The 24,730-nt window shown below is 46.3% G+C and overlaps 1 protein-coding gene across 1 annotated transcript in view; it reads left to right on the top strand.

Annotated features, from left to right (window-relative positions):
- Nucleotides 1-24,730, top strand: part of PNPLA7 (patatin like domain 7, lysophospholipase) — a 733,226-nt gene that overhangs the window by 623,363 nt on the left and 85,133 nt on the right. Inside the window, exon 27 of the mRNA XM_082263919.1 lies at nt 17,002-17,158. Coding sequence (XP_082120045.1) covers nt 17,002-17,158 — 157 coding nt within the window. The remainder of the gene's footprint in view (nt 1-17,001; nt 17,159-24,730) is intronic.

The following is a 24,730-nucleotide window of genomic DNA, read 5'->3' on the forward strand; positions in this document are numbered from 1 at the left end:
TAATGTCTCTGTACATTGCTGCATTCATCTTTCCCTCGATCCTGACTAGTCTCTCAATTCCTGCTGTTAAAAAAAAAAAATTAAAAATCCCCACAGCGTGATGCTGCTGCCACCACCATTCTTCACTGTAGGGATGGTATGGGCCAAGTGATGAGCAGTGCCTGGTTTCCTACAGACATGACACTTGCCGTTCAGGCCAAAGAGTTAAATCTTTTTTTCATCAGACCAGAGAATTTTGTTTCTCATAGTTTGAGGTGCTTTCTGGCAAACTCCAGGTGGACTGTCATGTGCCTTTTACTGAGAAGTGGCTTCTGTCTGGCCGCTATACCATACAGGCCTGATATGTGTAGTGTTGCAGGTTGTTCCTCTGGAAGGTTCTCCTCTCTCCACAGCGAAACGCTGGAGCTCTGTCAGAGTGACCATTGAGTTCTTGGTCACCTCTTTGACTAAGGCCCTTCTCCTCCGCTTTCTCCGTTTGGCCAGGCGGCCTGCTCTAGGAAGAGTCCTGTTGGTTCCAAACTTCATCAATTTATAGATGATGGAGTCCACTGTGCTCAATGCTGCAGAAATTTTTCTGTACCCTTCCCCAGATCTGTGCCTCGATACAATTCTGTCTCGGTGGTCTACAGACAATTCCTTGGACTTCATGGCTTGGTTTGTGCTCTGACATGCACTGTTAACTGTGAGACCTTATATAGACAGGTGTGTGCCTTTCCAAATCATGTCCAAACAACTGAATTTACTACAGGAGGACTCCAATCAAGTTGTAGAAACATCAAGGGCCCTTTTACACATGGAGTCCGTCAGACGGACTCTGTTTTTCTCAGCCGGGGATCGATATGCCGATCCCCCGCTGAGCAGGAGGAAGACAGCTGTGTCTCCGTGCTGTGTGCGGAGACAGAGCTGTCAGGTCCCCATGCATCTCTATGGGGGAATTGGGTGGGAACGAACCGTCTGTCCGTTCTCATCCGATCCCATCTGATCCGATCCGCAGCCTTTTCCATGACACTGAAAATTAAGCTCAGGTGCATCAGATTTCCACTGATCATCCTGAGGCCCCTTTCACACAGGCAGAACGTTCAGACCCGCCTGTCAGTTTTTTTGGCGGATCAGAACGGTCACCCCATGCATCTCTATGGGGCATCAGATGTCAGCGGAGACATGTCCGCTGACATCCGATCCGATCTGATCCGTCAAATCTGGATGGATGTAAAACCTATTTTCCATCCGTCCAGATTTGACGGATCGGATCGGATGTCAGTGGACATGTCTCCGCTGACATCCGATGCCCCATAGAGATGCATGGAGGGACCGTTCAGATTAGCCAAAAAAACTGACAGGTGGATCTGAACGGTCCGCCTGTGTGAAAGGGGCCTCAGGATGATCAGTGGAAACGGGATGCACCTGAGCTTAATTTTGAGTGTCATGGAAAAGGCTGTGAATACTACACATGGGATTGTTTTTTTTTTTTTTTTTAATTTTAATAAATTTGCAAAGATATTTAAAACAAACTTGCATTGCCATTCTGGGGTATTGTTTGTAGAATTTTTAGGAAAATATTGGATTTAATCCATTTTGGAATAAGACTGTAAGATAAGAAAAAGTGGAAAACGTGGAAAAAGTTAAGCGCTCTTAATACTTTCCCAATGCACTGTATATGAATTACGGTAGTTGTAGGGGAATTGGCATATAAATGAGCTGGTAAAGCCTATTCATGTCCAATTCATGTTTTCAGCTCTTTCATTCAAATGCAAATCTATTTGCATATACATTAGCTGTGGACTCAGTATATAGGGCAAAGCCTTTGCAAAACTCAACCCTTGTACTCTGAACAGCGGAAGTAGGGTCTAAATGCGAGACAGTCCTGCAGAATCTGAAACTAAGGAAGTATGAGTAAGCAGAGCTGTGCCTTTAATAAAATGTCTGTCTTTACACAGAACACATTGCAGAACAAGGCATGGTAAGTCAGTATAAGGCTCCATGTACACGGGACATTAGAAAAAACGTGCTGCAAAGCTAGTTCTGACGCCTGGAAAGAGCAGCTGTTAAACGTGCTTTCAGTAGCTTCTTCCATTTGCGTTATTGCACGTTTGGCCATGTTGCTTTTAGCAGCGTTTTTTCTGCCTCCATTCAAAATCAATGGTTCCCTATGGGAGCCTATTGATTTGAATGGAAGTCGCACCGCAAGTCGGATCAGGATGATCCGACTTGCGGCGTGACTTGCGCTGTGAGAATCTTGAGGGGGAACTCCACGCCAAAAATGGGAAAAAAACTGCGAGGGGTCCCCCCCAGGTTCCAAACCAGGCCCTTCGGGTCTGGTGTGGAATTTGAGGGTAGCCCCACGCCGAAAAAAACGGCGTGGGGTCCCCCCCAAAATCCATACCAGACCCTTATCTGAGCATTCAGCGCGGTAGGGCAGGAAGGGGGAAGGGACGAGCGAGCGGAAACCAACCCCCCACCCCTGGACCATACCAGGCCACATGCCCTCAACATGTGGGGGGTGTTGGTGCTTTGGGGCAGGGGGAGCTCTGCACCCCCCACCCCAAAGCACCTTGCCCCCATGTTGATGAGGACAAGGGCCTCATCCCCACAACCCTGGCCGGTGGTTGTGGGGGTCTGCGGGCAGGGGGCTCATCGGAATCTGGAAGCCCCTTTTAACAAGGGGGCCCCCCAGATCCCGGACCCCCTCCCTATGTGAATGGGTATGGGGTACACTGTACCCCTACTCATTCACCACATAAAAAGGCAGTGTATGGAAATAACGACAGGAGACGTTTTGGAAAGTTTATTAAAAATCTTCATCTGTTCTTCTCTGCTCTGGTCTTCTCCCTCTCCTCAAGGGCAGGCTGTTAAAGTAGAAAACAGCTAATGTAATGAGCAAATTTGGTTTCCCCGATTATATGTACACATATAATTACTAATTGTACATAGTAAAACCGTTTTAAAACGCCTATAAGCTCATCTAAATCCAAAACCTTTTTTTTTTTTTTTTTTAGAGAAGTTTGGAAAAGTTAGAATCCCCCTCCGTTTTTGTTTGCTGCCTGTGTCTTTATATTTTTCCTGGTGCAGGACTTAAAGTGAGGGAATATCCAAAATTTTAGGTTATCACCAGAATGTGAATCAGGGAAAATTTGTCTGATGGGGCACTTGTTTCAGTGGCAGCTGTCTAAAAGGGGATTTAGGTCACTGAAAAGATTTCATTTTATTCTTTGTTGTCTCTACAGGGTAGGAGGTGAAGAGAAGTCTATGAAATTGGTTTTTAACCCTTCCCTACTTTATCCATAATGACAAAAAATGATAACGCTTTAGATATATTTAACACCAAGTGGATATCTGTTACATGTATAGCTAAAATAATTTAAAAGATCATTTATTGCCTTTAATGTAGCCTGCATGGAGGCAATCATTGGATGTTTGACTGGCAGCTCTTCTGTACTGTGATAGCTCCTAGTCAGGCAGTATAAGCCCTGGAGCGGATTTAACTTACACTCCGCTGCATATACCAGCCGTTTCCTTGCTAATCAGCTGCTGACATGGAAAAAACATTTATACCAAACTGAATACAGAGAGAACTTGTAGCTCTGTGTACATTTAATGTAAGGATATTTGACATGTGCAGGAAGCAGCTCCCATACATGTCATCTGACATCTGTCATGTGGGTCCTCTCTACATGTGACGAATTCTAGGCTGAATCTGACTTTCATCACATTCTCACTGGGTCTACACATCAATATAACATGATGGAATATGAGAACTGGCTGTTGATAAATAAAGGTAAACATACACCAGTGAAAGGCCGTTTTTGGCCTCTGGTAAGGTTTATGAAGCTCATGTAGATGAAAAGGATATCCTTTATTCCACAGGTTTTTATCTGCAATTCCTGAGGTTCACCAAGAGGGAATGTTTTCACTATGATTAGAGAAGGGCACAAGTACATAATTTAGTAACCTGTGTAAGGGCAACAAGATTTATAGCTGGTACATGTTCCAGACCATCCACACTAGCAATTCTGTCTTTGAAGTCAACAACAAGATTGCTAAGGGAACAGACAAAAAAATCACCTGCTCTTACCACATTGTTTCACTGCTGGTTGGACCAGCGAGGCATTCCTGCACCGTTGCTGCCAACTTGCCACCAGCTTGTAGCTACCCTCAAATCCCCTCTGTGATATTGCTACCAAGTGTGCTTTGTCTGCAGTTTATAGATATAATGTCAAGGAAGTGACGCGAGAAAACGTCAAAGACGTAGATATTTTTTCCTGGGGGGCTGGGGCGCTGGCCTTGGGGAACCAAGAAGAAAATAAATTAGGCTACACTATGTATAATGCACTACTATCACATGCACAATTATCCGCAAAGTGCGGGGGTTAGGAGTATGTAACACAGAATGCAGGGTTTAGTAGAGCATGATGCACAGGTCAGTAGACAATAGCCAAAATTCCCCTATTCCCCAATACTGACCCCCCACTAGGACAGCACAGCTTTTCTCCCTTCAATACAGTGCCTCCACTCCCCCTCCCCCCATCAGTACAACTCTCCCCCCTCCCAGTACAGCTCCCCCCATCCTCTATAAAATACACCAGACCAGAACAGTTCAGAGTAAGGGATGCCTTGCTTCTGCTTGGTCATGTGACTGGTGCAGGGGAGGAGCAGCCTCCCTCACTCTGGACTGACAGCCTGCAGGGGCTGTTCCTGCACCAGATGCCAGTGGGGCTGTCAGCACAAGCTGCTGCACAAGCTGCAATCTGAAAAGGGGGAAAACTGGAGGTGGAAAGCAAAACATGACCAGAAGTTACTCTATCCTTAAAATTATCATTTGGTACAGCACATCAGCAATGCAACTGATTCGCTACTGTCCTGCCATTACTTGGTTGGTCAAATTGCTAAATTTGCTTACAGTCAGGTCCATAAATATTGGGACATCGACACAATTCTAATCTTTTTGGCTCTATACACCACCACAATGGATTTAAAATGAAACAAACAAGATGTGCTTTAACTGCAGACTTTCAGCTTTAATTTGAGGGTATTTACATCCAAATCAGGTGAAAGGTGTAGGAATTACAACAGTTTGTGTATGTGCCTCCCACTTTTTAAGGGACCAAAAGTAATGGGACAATTGGCTTCTCAGCTGTTCCATGGCCAGGTGTGTGTTATTCCCTCATTATCCCATTTACAAGGAGCAGATAAAAGGTCCAGAGTTAATTTCAAGTGTGCTATTTGCATTTGGAATCTGTTGCTGTCAACTCTCAATATGAGATCCAAAGAGCTGTCACTATCAGTGAAGCAAGCCATCATTAGGCTGAAAAAACAAAACAAACCCATCAGAGAGATAGCAAAAACATTAGGTGTGGCCAAATCAACTGTTTGGAACATCCTTAAAAAGAAAGAATGCATCGGTGATCTCAGCAACACCAAAAGACCCGGAAGAACACGGAAAACAACTGTGGTGGATGACGGAATAATTCTTTCCCTGGTGAAGAAAACACCCTTCACAACAGTTGGCCAGATCAAGAACACTCTCCAGGAGGTAGGTGTATGTGTGTCAAAGTCAGCAATCAAGAGAAGACTTCACCAGAGTGAATACAGAGGGTTCACCACAAGATGTAAACCATTGGTGAGCCTCAAAAACAGGAAGGTCAGATTAGAGTTTGCCAAACAACATCTAAAAAAGCCTTCACAGTTCTGGAACAACATCCTATGGACAGATGAGACCAAGATCAACTTGTACCAGAGTGATGGGAAGAGAAGAGTATGGAGAAGGAAAGGAACTGCTCATGATCCAAAGCATACCACCTCATCAGTGAAGCATGGTGGTGGTAGTGTCATGGCGTGGGCATGTATGGCTGCCAATAGAACTGGTTCTCTTGTATTTATTGATGATGTGACTGCTGACAAAAGCAGCAGGATGAATTCTGAAGTGTTTCGGGCAAAATTATCTGCTCATATTCATCCAAATGCTTCAGAACTCATTGGACAGTGCTTCACAGTGCAGATGGACAATGACCCGAAGCATACTGCGAAAGCAACCAAAGAGTTTTTTAAGGGAAAGAAGTGGAATGTTATGCAATGGCCAAGTCAATCATCTGACCTGAATCCGCTTGAACATGCATTTCACTTGCTGAAGACAAAACTGAAGGGAAAATGCCCCAAGAACAAGAAGGAACTGAAGACAGTTGCAGTAGAGGCCTGGCAGAGCATCACCAGGGATTAAACCCAACGTCTGGTGATGTCTATGCGTTCCAGACTTCAGGCTGTAATTGACTGCAAAGGATTTGCAACCTAGTATTAAAAAGTGAAAGTTTGATTTATGATTGTTAATCTGTCCCATTACGTTTGGTCCCTTAAAAAGTGGGAGGCACATATACAAACTGTTGTAATTCCTACACCGTTCACCTGATATGGATGTAAATACCCTCAAATTAAAGCTGAAAGTCTGCAGTTAAAGCACATCTTGTTTGTTTCATTTCAAATCCATTGTGGTTAGAATTGTGTCGATGTCCCAATATTTATGGACCTCACTGTATGTAACTGATCCTTTGGTCTCATGTGCCCAAGCAAAGAATTTAAAAGCTGTTTGTTTTAGTGGCTCGATTGCCCAGCTAAAAAAATGTGCATCTGTTCCTGCCCCTAGATATCAGAATATCTAAACTGTGCCTTATGTATAAAAAGTGCTTGCATGGTAAAACATCTATGATGCAACAAGATTTCAGAATGTCCAAACTGTTCCTTTATGTACGTATGATTTAAGGGTAAATCATCTATGACACGTGTCAAACACAAGGCCCTCCAGGCCATTTCCTGTGGCCCTCGCACCTCTCCTGCAGCTGCGGCGCCCCCTTTTTCTCCACCCTCTCCTTGTCTCAGTAGTTGGCATCAGAGAGGACAGAATTCTTCCACCAGATTTTGCCCTTCTCCATGGAGCCACGGAGAGTCTCGTCTCTGCCCCCCATTATAGCAATCTGCAGCAGAGAGGAATTTTATTGGAGACTGCTTAGAACAATGGCAAAACCATGATCTGTCTAAGCAGTCTCCAAAAAAAAGTTCTTGTGGATGATACCAGCGGTGTGCGACCCTCCTTTTCAGACTTGCATCATCTACTGCAGGAGTGTGAGTGGTGACCGTGCCAGTCTGCACCTGCCGTCCACAGCTTAAGTCTTGGGGTCCTTTCACACGGCCGTTCCGTATGTCCGTTTTTCATCCCATCCGTTTGCGGATGAAAAACGGACACAATGTATCTCTATGTAAATACGGATGTCAGCGGATCATCCGCTGACATCCGTTTTTTTTTTCAGTTCCGTTTTTTTGAACGGAAGAGAACCTTATTTTCTCTGTCGCTTACTGACAGAGGTAGTCCTCCTTGATTAATATCAACTCGGGTTATACTGCCCTCTACAGGAGTAGGACTAGACAGGAAAGAAAACGTTCTGGCCACACCTTAGGGGCAGTCCCAGAGGGTATATCCTCTCTCTCTCTGCTACAGCAAATCAGTTTTTTTCTGTCTAGTTAGGAGTAAGGACCTAGATTCCTTGCTAGGATCTTCGGCCCTGGCAAGATTTTTTTAGAAATAGTTTTTTTTTAGGCAGCTTTTCTTCTCCAGTGTTCCTGTGAGATCTTCAAGCAAGTACGCTGAAAACTGGGCGACGGGCTGGATGTTGAGATCCAGTGGTCACCCCAGTTCAGCCTACGAGCGCGTGCAGGCCATAGCTCTGCGCTGGGTCGGCCGCGACATAGTCCCACTGGACGGGGACTGACCCTGCGAGTTAAACGTTTCGCCTGGACGCCAATGACCAGTTGCAAACTGAGTCACGGCGTCCGTATTGGTCGACAGCCCCCCACCCCGGTGGAGAGGGGTTCTGTCAGGAGTTGGCGCCCGCCTGGTTCCGGTATGTTGAGTAGAATGTTCCCCCTCTCCCCCTGTCGGGTTTGTTGGTGGACGCGGGCCCCTCTCTGGGATGGTCGGACACTCAGTTTCTGGGTCCCCCCTCTATCCTATAACACACAGATCCCCCAATTTGAGTGTGATTTTGTGAATAAGAAACCAGGAGGCTTGGTTTGGGAGCTGACTATCTAAAGTCACTATATGACTGTAAGGGTGACTGAAGTCAGTGGCAGACTACTAAAAGGCATTACTATTGAGGTATAGAGGTATCCTACCTGTCACACTGTGTATACAGGCCGATGCCTATGCCTGAGTTACTGCATCCGCAGGTCGCCATCCCTCCAGAGAGACGGTCACTTCCACAGGCAGCACAGCCTCCCGCAGGCCGCACAGGCCGAGCGCACACTCCCACAGGCCGAGGACACCTCCCGCAGGCTGCACAGGCCGAGCACACACTCCCGCAGGCCGCTGCTAGCTTGCAAGCCGCCGCTATCCTACACAGGCCGCCGCCATTTTCCTGCAGATCGCACGAGGCCGCCATTTTGGTGTAGCCTCGTGTCTCTAGCATGGGGGCGGCCATGTTTGAGGTGACCAAACACCTCGAGGAGCTATGGGGAGGCGCCGGAAGGCGTGTAAAGGGGCGGAGCCGCCTCCTTTTACCCGGAAAAGCAAAGCCAAAGACTTCCTGTCTGTAACAGACAGTGCTGGAACAGGTTGTATTGAAACTTCTGAGCATCAAGTGGTGAGCATTGGGGTCTCTCTCTCTCTCTCTCTGTAGGGGTCCAAAAGCAGGTAACACTGAGGGGCGCTACTGCGCTGGGGGACTAAAAGAAAAAAAAAAAAAAAAAAGTTTTATTTTTTTTTTATTGCAATTATTTTTTTGCCGGCAAGTGTCTTGCATAATCATGGACCCTGCCGCACATGTATCCCCACCTGATCCCCTCGAGGTGGCTGCAGGACCCTCCAGTGTCTCACAGAGTATGCATGCATTTACAGCAGTTTTGGAGTCTTTGGTATCCCGGGTGGAGATGGCCTATCAGGGACGGGGGTCAAGAAAGCGACCCCCGCCTACCCCTATTTCATCTGATACTTCAGATTCTGAGATGATCATTGCAGCTGCAGGTCCCTCTGCAAGGGCTGTTATCTCAGGTAATGTTCCTTCAGATAGTGAGGAGGACGGTTCTACCTCCGCCATAACACAAGAAGAAGCATTGGTGGACGCACTAGTTGTGTCCGTCCGGGAAACCTTAAGACTTGAGGTTACACCGGCAGAGATAACCGAGATGGAAATTCCTTTTGGTTCTAGCAAGCGTACCAAGATGGCGAAGGTGTTTCCCTTACCCAAATGTTTTGGTAGTAAGATTAAAGAAGAATGGGATCATCCGAAGCGAATCTTTACGGTTTCCAAACGCATTGCTAGACGCTATCCGTTTGAGGAATCCCTCATTAAAAAATGGACGGTACCACCAGTGGTGGATCCAACGATTTCCAGACTAAATAAAGCCACTGTTATCCCGTTGGAGGACGCCCCGTCCTTTAAGGATCCGGTGGATCGAAAGGTGGAAGCGGAATCCCGCACTGTCTTTTCCCTGATAGGGTCAACCTTTAGACCGGTGGTTGCCATTGGTTTAGTTTCACAAACATTGACAGAATGGGCGAAATTGTTACGCCATGACTTAAAGGGGAGAAGTATCCCCAAGGCAGCGTCTGATTTGATGGAGCAAATTATACAAGGACTACAGTTCGGATGTGACGCAGCCCTGGATGCCACTCCCTTGTTAGCACATGCATCCATGTCAGCAGTAGTCCTCAGACGTGTGTTGTGGTTAAAATGTTGGGCGGCGGATCAAGGCTCCAAGAAAGCTTTGGCGAATCTCCCTTTTCAGGGGGATCGCCTGTTTGGGGCCACCCTAGATGAGATCATAAAGGATGTCACTGGGGGTAAGAGCACTTTTTTGCCGCAGACTGCTAAAGCTAAAGGACCTCGTAACAGGCGAGGACCTTTCTTTTCCGCTCATAAAAGGTTTGTTCGCTCCGCTGGGGCAAGCGTGAAGGGCAAAGCCCCTTCAGGAGGTTTCAAAAGGCGCTGGTCGGGTAAACAAAAGGCCGACTCAGCCAAACCTGAAGATAAGGCTAATACAGCCTGAAGGTGCGCCCCCACCCAGCTCAGGGGTGGGGGGATGTCTTCACCGGTGTTCAGATCCAGGGCTTTCCTGAATCCCGGACTAAGGGGTTCAGGAGATCATACGATCAGGATACAAGATCGAGTGTCGATCACTTCTACCGGTGCGATTCTTCCCTTCCAACATTTATATGTAACAAGGAGCAGTAGTTCACGTTCCTTGAGCAGAATATTTTCTTTACCTTTTCCAAAGATCATTCCCAGTTCCCTCCAGGAATCGGATCCGGTTGAGCGAGTGGACCAGGGAGTCTCTGGTCCGGTGACTCCGGTCTCTAAAGCTCAGCCAGGAAAAGTCATCACTTCCGATAGGAATCAAGATTCTGATAAATGTGTGGGAACTGAGAGTGATCAGACTTGGTCTGATTGCCTGGACCAAGCAGCTCTAGGGCAGCCTGGTTCGGATCCAGTCAGACAATGTCATGGTGAGGACTTCACCAAGGATTTTACAAGCTGTGTCTTCAGTAGGGCATCCCGGAGGTGGATCTGTTGGCATATCGGCTCAACAGGAAGGCGCGGAGGTTGGTAACTCGCGCCCGCGATCCTCTAGCGGACGCAGCAGACGTGCTGAATGCCCCGTAGGGGCAGTATCAGCTATTATATGTCTTCCCCCCTCTCAAGTTGCTGCTGAGATTTCTCCGCAGGATAGAGGTGGAGGGAGCTCCAGTTATCCTGGAAATTCCGGGCTGGCCTCGTCAAGCCGGGTACGCCGACTTAAGCAGGCTAGTCGCGGACGCTCCAGGGAGACTTCTTCTCAGGGAGAATCTAAGGTCTCAAGGACCGATCTTCCATCGTGCTTTACAGTCGCTGGTTTTAACGGCCTGGCCATTGAGACCCAGGTACTGAAGGACAGAGGATTGTCAGCTTCAGTTATTCCTACTCTAATTAAAGCAAGGAAAGCGACTTCCAGCAAAGTCTATTATCGCACATGGAAGACTTATATTGCGTGGTGTGAATCTTTGGGATTTCCCCCACGTACCTATTTGGTGACCCGAATTTTGGCTTTTCTGCAAAAGGGGGTTGAGCAGAAACTATCCTTGAGCACCATCAAGGGTCAGGTTTCAGCGTTAGCAATCTTCTTTCAGAAGCCGCTGGCTACTCATTCCTTGGTGCGGAATTTCATCCAGGGAGTGCGGCACTTGGCTCCGCCAGTGTGCGCGCCCTTACCGCCCTGGGATCTTAATTTGGTTTTGTCGGTTCTGCAGAAACCTCCCTTTAAAAATATCAGGGAGATTCCATTGCTTACATTATCCCAGAAGGTGGCCTTCTTCTTGGCTATCACTTCTGCACGCAGGGTGTCAGAACTGGCTGCATTATCATGCCATTCCCCATATCTAGTGGTTCATAGGGATAAGGTAGTTCTTCATCCGAAGCCATCCTTTCTTCCTAAGGTGGTTTCAGATTTTCATCTGAATGAAGATATTGTGCTACCTTCCTTGTGTCCGAAGCCCAATCATCCTCGGGAATGTGCATTGCATTCCTTGGATGTAGTTCGGGCAATCAGGGTATACCTGAAGACTACGGAATCATTCCGTAAAACGGATTCACTTTTTGTGATCACGGATGGCCCCAGAAAGGGGTTGCCTGCATCTGCCGTGACTATCTCCAAATGGATTAGACAGACGGTGGTACAGGCTTATTATATTAAGGGTCGGAATCCTCCGTTCCCTGTTAAGGCGCACTCCACTTGAGCGCTCAGTACTTCCTGGGCCTACCGCCATCAGGCGTTAGTGGTCCAGGTTTGCAAGGCGGCTACCTGGTCGTCGGTGCATACCTTTACAAAATTTTATAAAGTTGATGTGATGGCATCGGCGGATGCCTCATTTGGCCGCAAGGTTTTGCAGGCCGCAATTTGAGGAGACCGGTGGTCTACCTCGAGGGTTTTTTTCCGTTGGATTTTCAGTTGAGTCTCATCCTTTGATTGATGAGCCTTTAAAACTTCTAGTTGGCACCGGTTGGGCCTTTTAGATTGGATTTTGATTTCTGTTATCCCATCCCTCATTTGTGGCACTGCTTTGGGACGTCCCGAGTTGATATTAATCAAGGAGGACTACGTCTGTCAATGAGCGACAGAGAAAAATTGATTTTTGTAAGATCTTACCGTAAAATCCTTTTCTCTTAAGCTCATTGACAGACGTAGTACCCGCCCCTCTGTTTTTGAGTTGGGTTGGGTTAAATTCTCTAAACACTGCTTTGTGACATAACTGATTTGCTGTAGCAGAGAGAGAGAGGATATACCCTCTGGGACTGCCCCTAAGGTGTGGCCAGAACGTTTTCTTCCCTGTCTAGTCCTACTCCTGTAGAGGGCAGTATAACCCGAGTTGATATTAATCAAGGAGGACTACGTCTGTCAATGAGCTTAAGAGAAAAGGATTTTACGGTAAGTTCTTACAAAAATCCATTTTTTTCTTCCCTTCAAAAAACGGAACGGACGCAAAAACGGATGTCAGTGGTGTCATCCGCTGACATCCGTATTTACATAGACATACATTATGTCCGTTTTTCATCCGCAAACGGATGGGATGAAAAACGGACATACGGACCGGATGACACAAGTGTCATCCGTGTCCGTTTCAAAAAAAAAAGGAACTGATCGGGCATAAAAAACTGAACACCCGTGTGAAAGGAGCCTTAAGTTAGTACTAAAACCGGTAATAATCGGGTGCAGAGTCAGTTGTTTTTATTATGATAAAGAGTAGATACATGTAGTATGTATATATAGTATTACAGATTTTGAGGGCAACCAGAATGCTGATGCAGCTCGCAATGAAATTGAGTTTGACACCCCAGATCTATGGTGCAACAAGCTGGAATATGACAGGTTACTGTGGGGCACACATGCTGTTATCTTTCAGGCTCTTTTATATCCAAAGCCCTTTTTATATGGTAGAAATTTGTCAGCGGATTGCTATTTCTACTTTAGCAATTTGAGTCGACATTGCATACAAGTAAATAAGTCTGCATCTGCGTTCTCTTGGTCTCCTAGATAACCTGGAATATTAATGCCTATAGATGGTGTAGGATTAGTGACAGACGCTGTGTTTCGCCTTGTGCAGATGGTAAATCTGAAGAGTGAAAAATTCCTCTTTTTACTCAGACTTCTAGATCCATCTCACAAAGGGGGATTTGATGTGCTTCAAGGTCAGGAGATGTAAGATGTATGTAAATCAGCCTCAAATCAGGCTGACACTATGTAATCTGCACATCTCGTGCTGGAGAGCCAAAAATACAGTTTACAATTAACCGATGAGTAATGATATCTGGAGTGGAATAATAGTATCAGCATGGGACCTGCAAGTAGGACTCCCTAACTGAAACTACCAGGGGGTGTTATTGCTTTATCTTCCCAATCATCAGGGACATTCTATTGGGAATAATAGAACTCTCTAAAGACCTTGGTGATGTCTCATAAGTCATGCACAGACACCACAGTACATGTTGGATATACTCCTTATTCGCTATGGTGAGGTGCTGTGTCTGACTATAGAAAAGTAGGGAATAGGCTGACAACCTACAGTGGGCTTATTCTTTTTGCCAGATGCTTTTTGTCCACTGTTAGTGGGAGGAGAGAAATGTTCTGGTGTCAGTGGTGGCGAAAGAAATGGCCCAGTGTCCGCACTGTTGGTAAAAGGCAAAAAAATGGCTCAGTGGGAGGAAAGAAATGGCCCAGTGTCGGTAGTGTCAGTATCTTTTGTCTCTTTAAAGATATTTAAAAAAAAACGCCCACCAGATTGTATAGCACATAATCCATGTAAGTCTATGCTTTCCTAAAATGACTTGTGTGGTTCTACTCTGGCCCACCCCTTCCCCACTTCTCGGCCAAAGAGATGGCCAGCTTCATTGGCCAGTAGGAGTGGGAGTGGGGTTACCAACCAATCTGTGGTCAGAAATATAATAATAGAGCATGTCAGGTTTTGAAAATATAGTTTAGTGCACATTTTACAGCACATTGAGATGCCTGTTGCACAATCAACCAGTTTCCCAAATTTATGCCACATGATTTCCTAAACTGAACCTGTGCATTGCCTACAAAAGGCAAAACAACATGTCCACTTAATCGCCACCCTCCCCAACTACACAAACGCTCCTTTCCTTTGCACCCCTCACTCCATTTGGCCACAGGTAGCATTGCGAAACATGCCATTGAAAGTGGGTGCTGACCACTTGGACACCCAGTGTTGGGTGTCGTATAGGGGCGCAATGAATTTAGTATTCGTTTAGTGTTTGTTCTTTTTCTGTTTACTTGTCATTGCACAAATATAGAAAAAGCAGACTGAAAACAGCTTAAAAAGCAGACTGAAAACAGAACCAGTGCTATTAACTTGTCTTATACCAATTGCAAAGTAAAAAAGTAGAAACCATCAGGTTCAAATCTGCAACATGCTGCATTTTTAAATTAGAAAAAAAAAAAATGCGCACATACAGTGCTTTGCAAAATATTCACCCAGCCCCCCCCCCCCCGCCCTGACTTTTTACCTATTTTGTTACATTACAGCCTTAAGTTCAATTAATTTTATGTGATGGATCAGAACACAATGGTCTAAGTTGGTGAAGTGAAATGAGAAAAATATATACATAAAACTATTTTTTTACAATAGAAAACAGAAAATTGGTATTCACCCCCTTTGTTTCGAAGCCCATAAAAAGCTCTGGTGCAGCCAATTACCTTCAGAAGTCACATAATTAGTGAAATGATGTCCACCTGTGTGCAGTCTAAGTGTCGCATGATCTGTCATTACATATACACACCTTTTTTGAAAGGAGACTGCAACACCTAAGCAAGAGGCACCACTAACCAAACACTGCCATGAAGACCAAGAAACTCTCCAAACAAGGGACGATGTTGTTGAGAAGTAAAAGTCAGTGTTAGGTTATAAAAATATAGCCAAATATTTGATGATCCCCAGGAGCACCATCAAATCTATCATAACCAAATAGAAAGAGCATGGCACAACAGCAAACCTGCAAGAGACGGCCACCCACCAATACTCACAGACCGGACAAGGAGGGCATTAATCAGAGAGACAGCACAGAGACCTAAGGTAACCCTGGAGGAGCTGCAGAGTTCCACAGCAGAGACTGGAGTATCTGTACATAGGAGGGCAATAAGCTGTACGCTCCATAGAGTTGGGCTTTATGGCAGAGTTGTAACACTGAGCGCTCCGGTCCCTGCTCCTGGACCGGAGCGCTCGGGGCGTTCGTCCCATATCCACTCACCTGTGCCCACTCCGGCTCTCTCCTCCGCTCCCCGCTCACGTGGTTCCCGGTGTGCGTGCCCCTGCACCATAGGGCGCGCGCGCGCCGGCTGTTTGAAATTTAAAGGACCAGTGCACCAGTAATTGGTGCCTGGCCCAAACCTCCCTTCCTGTTCCATGTTTCCTGTTTCATGTTTCCTGTTTCATGTTTCCTGTTTCCTGTTTCATATATAAGTGACCTGCCCCTTCCTGCCCTTGCCGGATCTTTGTTGCCTTATTGCCTAGTGAAAGCGTTGTTGGTGTATCCCTTGCCTGTTGCAGAACCCTTTGCTAACGACTACCGCCTTTGAACCTGTGCTGCCTGCCCTGACCTTTGCTTCGTCTGACTACGCCTCTGCCTGTTCCTTTTGTACTACGCCTATCTCAGCAGTCAGTGAGGTTGAGCCGCTACTGGAGGACACGACCTGGTAGTTACCGCCGCAGCAAGTCCATCCCGCCTTGCGGCGGGCTCTGGTGAAAACCAGTAACTACTTAGAACCGATCCTCCGGTACGGTCCATGCCATTCCCTCACTGACACAGCGGATCCACTTCCTGCTCCGCTCCTGCTACCAGTACGGACCCTGACAAGAGTGGCCAGAAGAAAGCCATTGCTTTCAGCAAAAAACAAAATGGCACATTTTGAGTTTGCGAAAAGGCATGTGGGAGACTCCCAAAATTTGGGAAGGTACTCTGGTCTAAAGAGGCTAAAATTTTACTTTTTGGCCATCAAAGAAAATGCTATGTCTGGCGCAAACCCAACGAATAACATCACCCAAAGAACACCATCCCCACAGTGAAACATGGTGGTGGCAGCATCATGCTGTGGGGAAGTTTTCCAGCAGCCGGGACTGGGAAACTGGTCAGAGTTGAGGGAAAGATGGATGGTGCTAAATATAGGGTTATTCTTGAGGAAAACCTGTACCACTCTGTGTGTGATTTGAGGCTAGGACGGAGGTTCACCTTCCAGCAGGACAATGACCCCAAACAAACCACTCAAGTGTTACTTTAGGAGTGTAAGGGGAAAACATGTAAATGTGTTGGAATGGCCTAGTCAAAGCCCAGACCTCAATCCAATAGAGAATCTGTGGTCAGACTTAAAGATTGCTGTTCACAGGCACAAACCATCCAACTTGAAGGAGCTGGAGCAGTTTTGCTAGGAGGAATAGGCAAAAATCCCAGTGGTAAGATAAAATGTGGCAAGCTCATAGAGACTTATCCAAAGCGACTTGGAGCTGTGATTGCCACAGAAGGTGGCTCTACAAAGTTTTGAATTTAGGGGGTTGAATAGTTATGCACATTTACTTTTTCTGTTATTTTGTCATATTTGTTGTTTGCTTCACAACAATAAAAAGAAAAAAACATCTTCAAAGTTGCGGGCATGTTCTGTAAATTAAATGATGCAAATCCTCAAACAATCCATGTTAATTCCAGGTTGTGAGGCAACAAAACACGAAAAATGCCAAGGGGAGTGAATACTTATGCAAGGCACTGTATACCTACAATTTAACATATGTAATAAGTTAAAGCTATATTTGTTCATACTTTTTTTTTTTTTGCTTGTTTTTGTACAGTCTGTGATAATAGTTGAAGTTGTTGCCTATAAGTCATTTGTCCCAGATTATTACGGAATGTGTGTAATCAATGTATTTTACAGTGGAGCATCCAATCGGTCATGTAATGCTGTGCCTTGATTCTTCTCTCACAGGGGCTGCTCCCAAGTAGGTGTCATCAAGGCCCTGATTGAGAGCGGTATTCCTATTGACATGGTTGGAGGGACATCTATTGGATCCTTTATGGGAGCTCTGTATGCAGAAGAGCGCAGCTTTAACCGTATGAAGATTAGGGCCCGGGAATGGTCTATGGTAAGCAAATCCTCTAGTTTCCTCTTGTAAGAAAGATAAATAGTTTTCAGTTAAATATGGTCCAGTGAACAATAGACATATGCCGGTTTTCGGTAATTCGATATATCGCGGTATTGTATAGCCACGGTATTGTTATTGTGGCATTTTTAAAATACCGAGTTCCTCTGCTCCTGGGTCTGACTTGTGAATTGATACATTTCAGTGAGCTGGATGACTCATTCACTCACACAGCAGTTCACTCACTCAATAGAAAACAGCTCTGGTAATATGATCCTAGAGTGAGAGACTTAGCTCCTCCCTGTAACCAATCAGATGGCTCCCACTCAGCACACACCCACATGCTTTTCCAGGGCTCAGACACAGAAACACTGCTAATACAAGCAAGTTTCTGCAGATAGAATTAGATAGATATTATATATATATTTATATATAGATAGAGATATACATACATACATACATGGGCATAGCAGCATATTATATATATATATATATATATATATACACACACATATATATATATATATATATACACATACACACACGCATAGCAGCCCACATTACATTATTATATAGCCATCAAGCAGTGTCTGGCCTACCTGGTGATGACTGGTCCTGGCGCTCTGATCCGATGGCCTGGTCTTTAAAAGGGGCAAATCCTTGCGGTCCAGAAGTGGTAAAACCTGCAGGAGGACCGGTGTTTTTATCTATTAATGACTTTACTATTGCTTTAGGCCTGGTTCACATGTATGCGGGTTGGGGGCCCACATTTGCACAGGCATAGCAGCCCATTGATTTGAATGGGCTTGAGCTGCTATGCCTGTGTTTTCGGCTGAAAAAAGGTGCATGCAGAATTTTAAAAAATGCAGTGGCCATGAAATCCATCCTTCTTTCTCTATCGCTCATTGACAGACGTAGTCCTCGGTGATACAGCACCTTCGGGTTATGTTGCCTCCGCAGGAGTAGGACTAGACAGGAAATTAAAATGCTCTGGCCACACCTTAGGGGCAGTCCCAGAGGGTATATCCTCTCTCTCTCTGCCTCAGCAAATCAGTTTTTTTCTGTCTAGTCAGGAGTAAGGACCTAGATACCTTGCTGGGATCTTCGGTCCTGGCAGGATTTTTTTCTTAGAAAAGATTTTTTAAACAGCTTTTTTTCTCCAGTGTTCCTGTGAGATCTTCAAGCAAGAAAGCTGAACTGGGCGACGGGCGGGATGTTGAGATCCAGTGGTCACCCCAGTTAAGCCTACGAGCGCGTGCAGGCCATAGCTCCACGCTGGGTCGGCCGCGACATAGTCCCACTGGACGGGGACTGACCCTGCGAGTTAAACGTCTCGCTGAAACGCCAAGGATCTCTGAGTCACGGCGTCCGTATTGGTCGACAGCCCTCCAACTTCGGTGGAGAGGGGTACTGTCAGGAGTTGGCGCCCGCTTGGTTCCGGTATGGTGAGTAGTATGTTCCCCTTTTCCCCCTGTCGGGTCTTGTGGTGAACGCGGGCCCCTCTCTGTAATGGTAAGGATGGGTTCCCCTCTATCCTATAACAGGTCACAGATCCCCCTAATTGAGTGTGATTTTTGTGTACAAAGCCAGCAGGCTTGGTTTGGGAGCTGACAATCTAATTGCAAAGTATGTTTAAATGATTGTAATATGTGGCAGCACTGGAAGCTTACTGTGTTACTAGAAGTATCCTACCTGTCAGAAATCACAGGACAGGGATGCGGCTTGCCAGGTCATTCCTCCAGCTGAAGCAGATCTCCCGACGGCCATGCGGTTTCGCCAGGGTTCGGTACCGCCGGTCAAGCTGATCTCCATGAGAGAAAGGTTTTGCGATGCCTAGTTACTGCAGGACGCCGCTATGCTGTACAAACCGCCGTAGATCGCACGAGGCCGCCATTTTGGCATAGCCTCGTGTCTGCAGCATGGGGGCGGCCATGTTTGAGGTGACTCCAACACTCGTGGAGCTAGGGGAGGCGCCGGAAGGCATGCAGAGGGGCGGAGCCGCCTCCTTTCTTCCTGGGCAGCCAGCCAAAAGACTTCCTGTTTGTGAACACAGCGCTGTAAACTGTTGCAGTGAACTCTGAGCATCAAGTGGTGAGCCTGGGGGTCTACCTCTCTCTCTCTCTCTCGCTCGATAGGGATCCCTAGCAGGTAATACTGAGGGGCTTTTGTGGCGCTGGGGGTCTGGAAAAAAAAAAAAAAAAAAAGTTTTTTATTTAAGTTTGGATTGAAGTTCCGGGTAGTTACTGGAATAATCATGGACCCTGCCACACAAGTACCCCCACCTGTTTCCCTCGAGGGGACCACGGGACCCGCTGGTGCACAGAGCATGGATGCATTTACAGCAGTTTTGGAGTCTATGGTGGCTCGGGTGGAGGCGGCCTGTCAGGGACGGGGGTCAAGAAAGCGACCCCCGCCTACCCCTATAATATCTGACACCTCTGACTCAGATTCAGAGATGGTCACTGCAGCTGCAGGTCCCTCTGCAAGGGCTGTTATCTCAGGTAAAGCTCCCTCAGACAGTGAGGAGGACGTGCATTCTTCCGCCATAATTCAGGAAGAAGCATTGGTGGACGCACTAGTTGTGGCGGTGCGGGAAACCTTAAGACTTGAGGTTTTACCGGCAGAGGCAACTGAAACAGAGATTCCCTTTGTACTAACAAGCCCATCAAAACGGTGAAGGTTTTTCCTGTACCCAAGTGTTTTGGTAATAAAATCAAAGGAGAATGGGAGCATTCTAAACGTACCTTTACTATTTCCAAGCGTATTGCTAGACGCTATCCGTTTGAGGAATCCCTCATTAAGAAATGGACGGTACCACCAGTTGTGGATCCACCTATTTCCAGGCTGTATAAAGCCACGGTTATACCAGTGGAGGACACTTCGTCCTTTAAGGATCCGGTGGATCGGAAGATGGAAGCAGAGTCCCGCACGATCTTCTCTCTGATAGGGTCAGCATTTAGACCAGTAATTGTTATTGGTCTAGTTTCCCAGACACTTACGGAATGGGCGAGATTGGTACGCCAAGACCTTAGGGGAAAAGATATTCCCCAGGAAACATCTGATTTGATGGAACAGATTATACAAGGGCTATAGTTTATCTGTGACGCAGCCTTGGATACTACTCCCCTATTAGGGCATGCATCTATGTCAGCGGTAATCCTCAGACGTGTGCTGTGGTTAAAGTGCTGGTCAGCTGACCTAGGTTCCAAAAAGACCTTGACGAATCTCCCTTTTCAGGGGAATCGCCTATTTGGGGCCACCCTAGATGAAATCATTAAAGATGCCACTGGGGGCAAGAGCACTTTCTTGCCACAGGCTGCTAAAACTAAGGGACCTCGCAACAAGCGAGGACCTTTCTTTACCGCCCATAAAGGGTTCGCACGCCCGGCTGGAACAAGCGGGAAAGGCAAGACTCCTCCAGGAGGGTTCAAGAAAGGCTGGTGGAACAAACAGAGGACCGACTCAGCCAAACCCGAAGCAAAGGATTACACAGCCTGAAGGTGCGCCCCCACCTGGTTTGAGGGTGGGGGACGTTTTCACCGGTATTCAGGATATTAGATCGAGCATCGACTACTACTACCGGTGCGATTCTTCCCTTCCAACATTTAAGTGCTACAGGGAGCGGTAGTCAACGTTCCCTGAACAGATCTTTTTCTTTACCTTTTCCTAAGATTAGTCTCAATTCCCCACAGGAATCGGATCCGGTTGACCAGACAGATCAAGAAGCCTCTAGCCGGGTGACTTCGGTCCCTGAGATTCAACCAGGAGAGATCACCGTTCCTGATAGGAATCAGGTGTTGGATAAATGTGTGGGAACAGAGAACGACCAGACTTTCTCGGATGGTCGGGGGCCAGATAGCTCTAGGGACGCCGGGTTCAAATCCCGTCAGTACCAGTGGTCCTAGAAATTCTAGGCTGGCCTCGCCAAGCCGGCCTGGCCGACTTGGACTCGCTAGTCGCGGACGTTCCGTGGGAACTGCGTCTCAGGGTGTGTCTGCGGTCTCGAGGACCAATCTACCATTGTGCTTTACAGTCGCTGGTTTTAATGGCCTGGCCATTGAGACCCAAGTACTGAAGGACAGAGGGTTGTCAGCTTCAGTCATTCCTACCCTTATTAAAGCAAGGAAAGCGACTTCCAGCAGAGTCTATTATCACACATGGAAGACTTATATCGCGTGGTGCGAATCTTTAGGATTTCCTCCACGTACCTATTCGGTGACTCGAATATTGGCCTTTTTGCAGAAAGGGGTTGAGCAGAAGCTAGCCTTGAGCACCATCAAGGGTCAAGTTTCAGCATTAGCAATCTTCTTTCAGAAACCTTTAGCTACCAAGTCCTTGGTGCGGAATTTCATCCAGGGGGTGCGGCACCTGGCTCCACCAGTCCGCGCGCCCTTACCGCCCTGGGATCTTAATTTGGTTTTGTCGGTTCTACAGAAACCTCCTTTTGAAAACATCAGGGAGATTCCCTTGCTTACTTTATCCCAGAAGGTGGCCTTCTTGGTGGCTATCACTTCTGCACGCAGGGTGTCAGAACTGGCTGCTTTATCATGCCAGTCCCCATACTTAGTGATTCATAGGGATAAGGTAGTACTTCATCCTAAGCCATCCTTTCTTCCAAAGGTGGTTTCAGATTTTCATCTGAATGAAGATATTGTACTACCTTCCTTGTGTCCTCAGCCCAAGCATCATCAGGAACATGCGTTGCATTCCTTGGATGTGGTTCGGGCAATCAGGGTATACCTGAAGGTTACGGAATCGTTCCGTAAGACGGATTCACTTTTTGTGATCACGGATGGCCCCAGAAAGGGGTTGCCTGCATCTGCCGCGACTATCTCCAAATGGATTAGACAGACGGTGGTACAGGCTTATTCTATTAAGGGTCAGAGTCCTCCGTTCCCTGTTAGGGCGCACTCCACTCGAGCGCTCAGTACTTCCTGGGCCTTTCGCCATCAGGCGTCAGTGGTCCAGGTATGTAAGGCGGCCACTTGGTCGTCGGTACATACCTTTACAAAATTTTATAAAATTGATGTGATGGCATCGGCGGATGCCTCATTTGGCCGCAAGGTTTTGCAGGCCGCTATTTGAGGAGACCGGTGGTCTACCTCGAGGGCTTTTTTCTGTTTGAAAATTTTTTTTTTTGTTGAGTCTCATCATTAAGGATGAGCATTGTAAACTTCTAGTTGGCACCGGTTGGGCCTTCTAGATTTGGATTTGATTTCCATTTTCCCACCCCTCATTTGGGATACTGCTCTGGGACTTCCCGAAGGTGCTGTATCACCGAGGACTACGTCTGTCAATAAGCGATAGAGAAAAATGGATTTTTGTAAAATCTTACCGTAAAATCCTTTTCTCTTAGCTCATTGACAGACGTAGTACCCGCCCCTCTATTTTTTGAGTTGAGTTGGGTTAAATTCCCTAAACACTGCTTTTGTGACATAACTGATTTGCTGAGGCAGAGAGAGAGAGGATATACCCTCTGGGACTGCCCCTAAGGTGTGGCCAGAGCATTTTAATTTCCTGTCTAGTCCTACTCCTGTGGAGGCAACATAACCCGAAGGTGCTGTATCACTACATCTACGTCTGTCAATGAGCTAAGAGAAAAGGATTTTACGGTAAGATTTTACAAAAATCCATTTTTTGCACCATGCGACTTACCTGCCGTTGCTGCACGCGCAAACTGTTTTTAAATGCCGTGCCCACGTATACAAAAAATGCAGAAAGCTTGCCGGAGCAGGAACTGCAGGTAAGTCGCATGGTGCAAAAGCAGGATAGATTTCAAGACCACTGAATTTAAAAAAAAATGCTGCATGCACCTTTTTTCTGCGGAAAATTAGGGCATAGCAGCCCGTTCAAATCAATGGGCTGCTATGCCTGTGCAAATGTGGGCCGCCAACCCGCATACATGTGAACCAGGCCTAAAGCAATAGTAAAGTAATTTATAAATAACAACACCTCCTTCAGGTTTAACCACTTCTTGACCACAAGGATTTGCCCTCTTAATGACCAGGCCATCGGATCGGAGCCCAGCGCCAGGACCAGTTATCACCAGTTAGGCCAGACACTGCTTGATGACCTATTTTAGGCCTGGTTCACAGAGTCTGTACTGACTGACTATATAATAATGTGCATAAGTGAACCAAAGCCCCTAAATTCAGCAATGAAATTCAAGTGAGGTGGAAATTTAATAATTTAAATGTAATAATTGAATACCGTGATAATACCGTATACCGTGGCAAAACCTTAATCAATTAATCGCAGCATGAAAATCTGATACCGTCACAAGCCTAGTGAACAATGACATTTGAAAGTTAAGATGCATGCCACAAGAAAACCTGTTTTAATTTTTCACCAAAGCTTTGCAGTAGTGCACAAGTCTATTCTACTACCTTGTATAAGTCATCCGGTGATCCTGGAACACATCTGTTGGCAATGCTGGAACACTTTCACTGAAGGCTGCTTGCTGCCTTTCACATACAGAAAGCTTTATGTTAAAAAAAAGGCCAGTGTTATGTGAACCTGTGCTTAAAATCTAAAGTTTGGTTGTCTAAAGTTATTTATTAGCAAAATGTAATGTGGTAAAGAAATTAGTAAAAAAAAATATATATATTTAATTCCACATTAAAAGCAGAAGTCCACTGCCATTGACAGAAGTCCACTGCCATTGACCGTGCATAGGTACCCTTCCTCTTCTAGTCTCACAGTAGCATATAAGGAGTATGGCATCATCAGAGGCAAATCTTCCCCACTCCTAGTGTCTCTGATTACTGGATTACACTGATTGTTGGTTTAGTAACAGGAATTGCTAGCTATTGATAGTTCGCTCCTTTGCCTAATATAATTGTCTGCCTTGCACATAGTGCTATGGAATGGGTGAAAACATGTTCAAAGGCAATATGGCAGCTGCAAAATTCCTACTGTCAGTGCCATACAATTGTGGGACAAAGTCATCCAGTGCCCAAGGCAAAGATGCCAAATAGCCCCCTCCCCGGGTGGTAGAGTAGGGGGTGAGGTTGGGTTGGCCCGAAAACATATGTTGCATATGAGATTGATAGCAGTAATCCTCCTTATCCCGCAGTAAAATAGTAATGCAGTGTTTAATAGCAATACAGAAACATTTGCCTCAGCAACAGTGTGAAGAAAAATGTATATATTCATGGTGTAACTGCAAGGAAAAAATGCCCCTGCATCAGTGTACTGTATTTGCTAAAAAGAAAAAATGCTCCTAGGCCAGTAGTGTCAATAGTGTCCATGGTGTCACATGAAAGGAAACAAAATCCCTGTGTAGGTGATGTCAGGAGGACCGTTTGGGCAATAGTATGAAGGGTGAAGGGGAGTCCCCCTGAACAGTTATCCACAGTGGATTGTGTTTCAGAGGGCGTTTGACAGGCAGCTTGCAACCTGCTTACTGTCTGTTTTAACCTCCTAAAAGCCCACACCGCTATTTGCAGCCGTGTGCATTGCATATGGTTTCTGCACGGTCACATTGAGTTTAATGGGTTGTTTGGCAAGTGGTACTGCCCACCAAACACAAATTAATTCTTGCCGTGACATGTTTACACCCTGTCTGCTGCCATT

Source organism: Pelophylax lessonae (genome assembly GCF_965119305.1).
Source record: "Pelophylax lessonae genome assembly, chromosome: 7".
NCBI classification, from domain to species: Eukaryota; Metazoa; Chordata; class Amphibia; order Anura; family Ranidae; genus Pelophylax; species Pelophylax lessonae.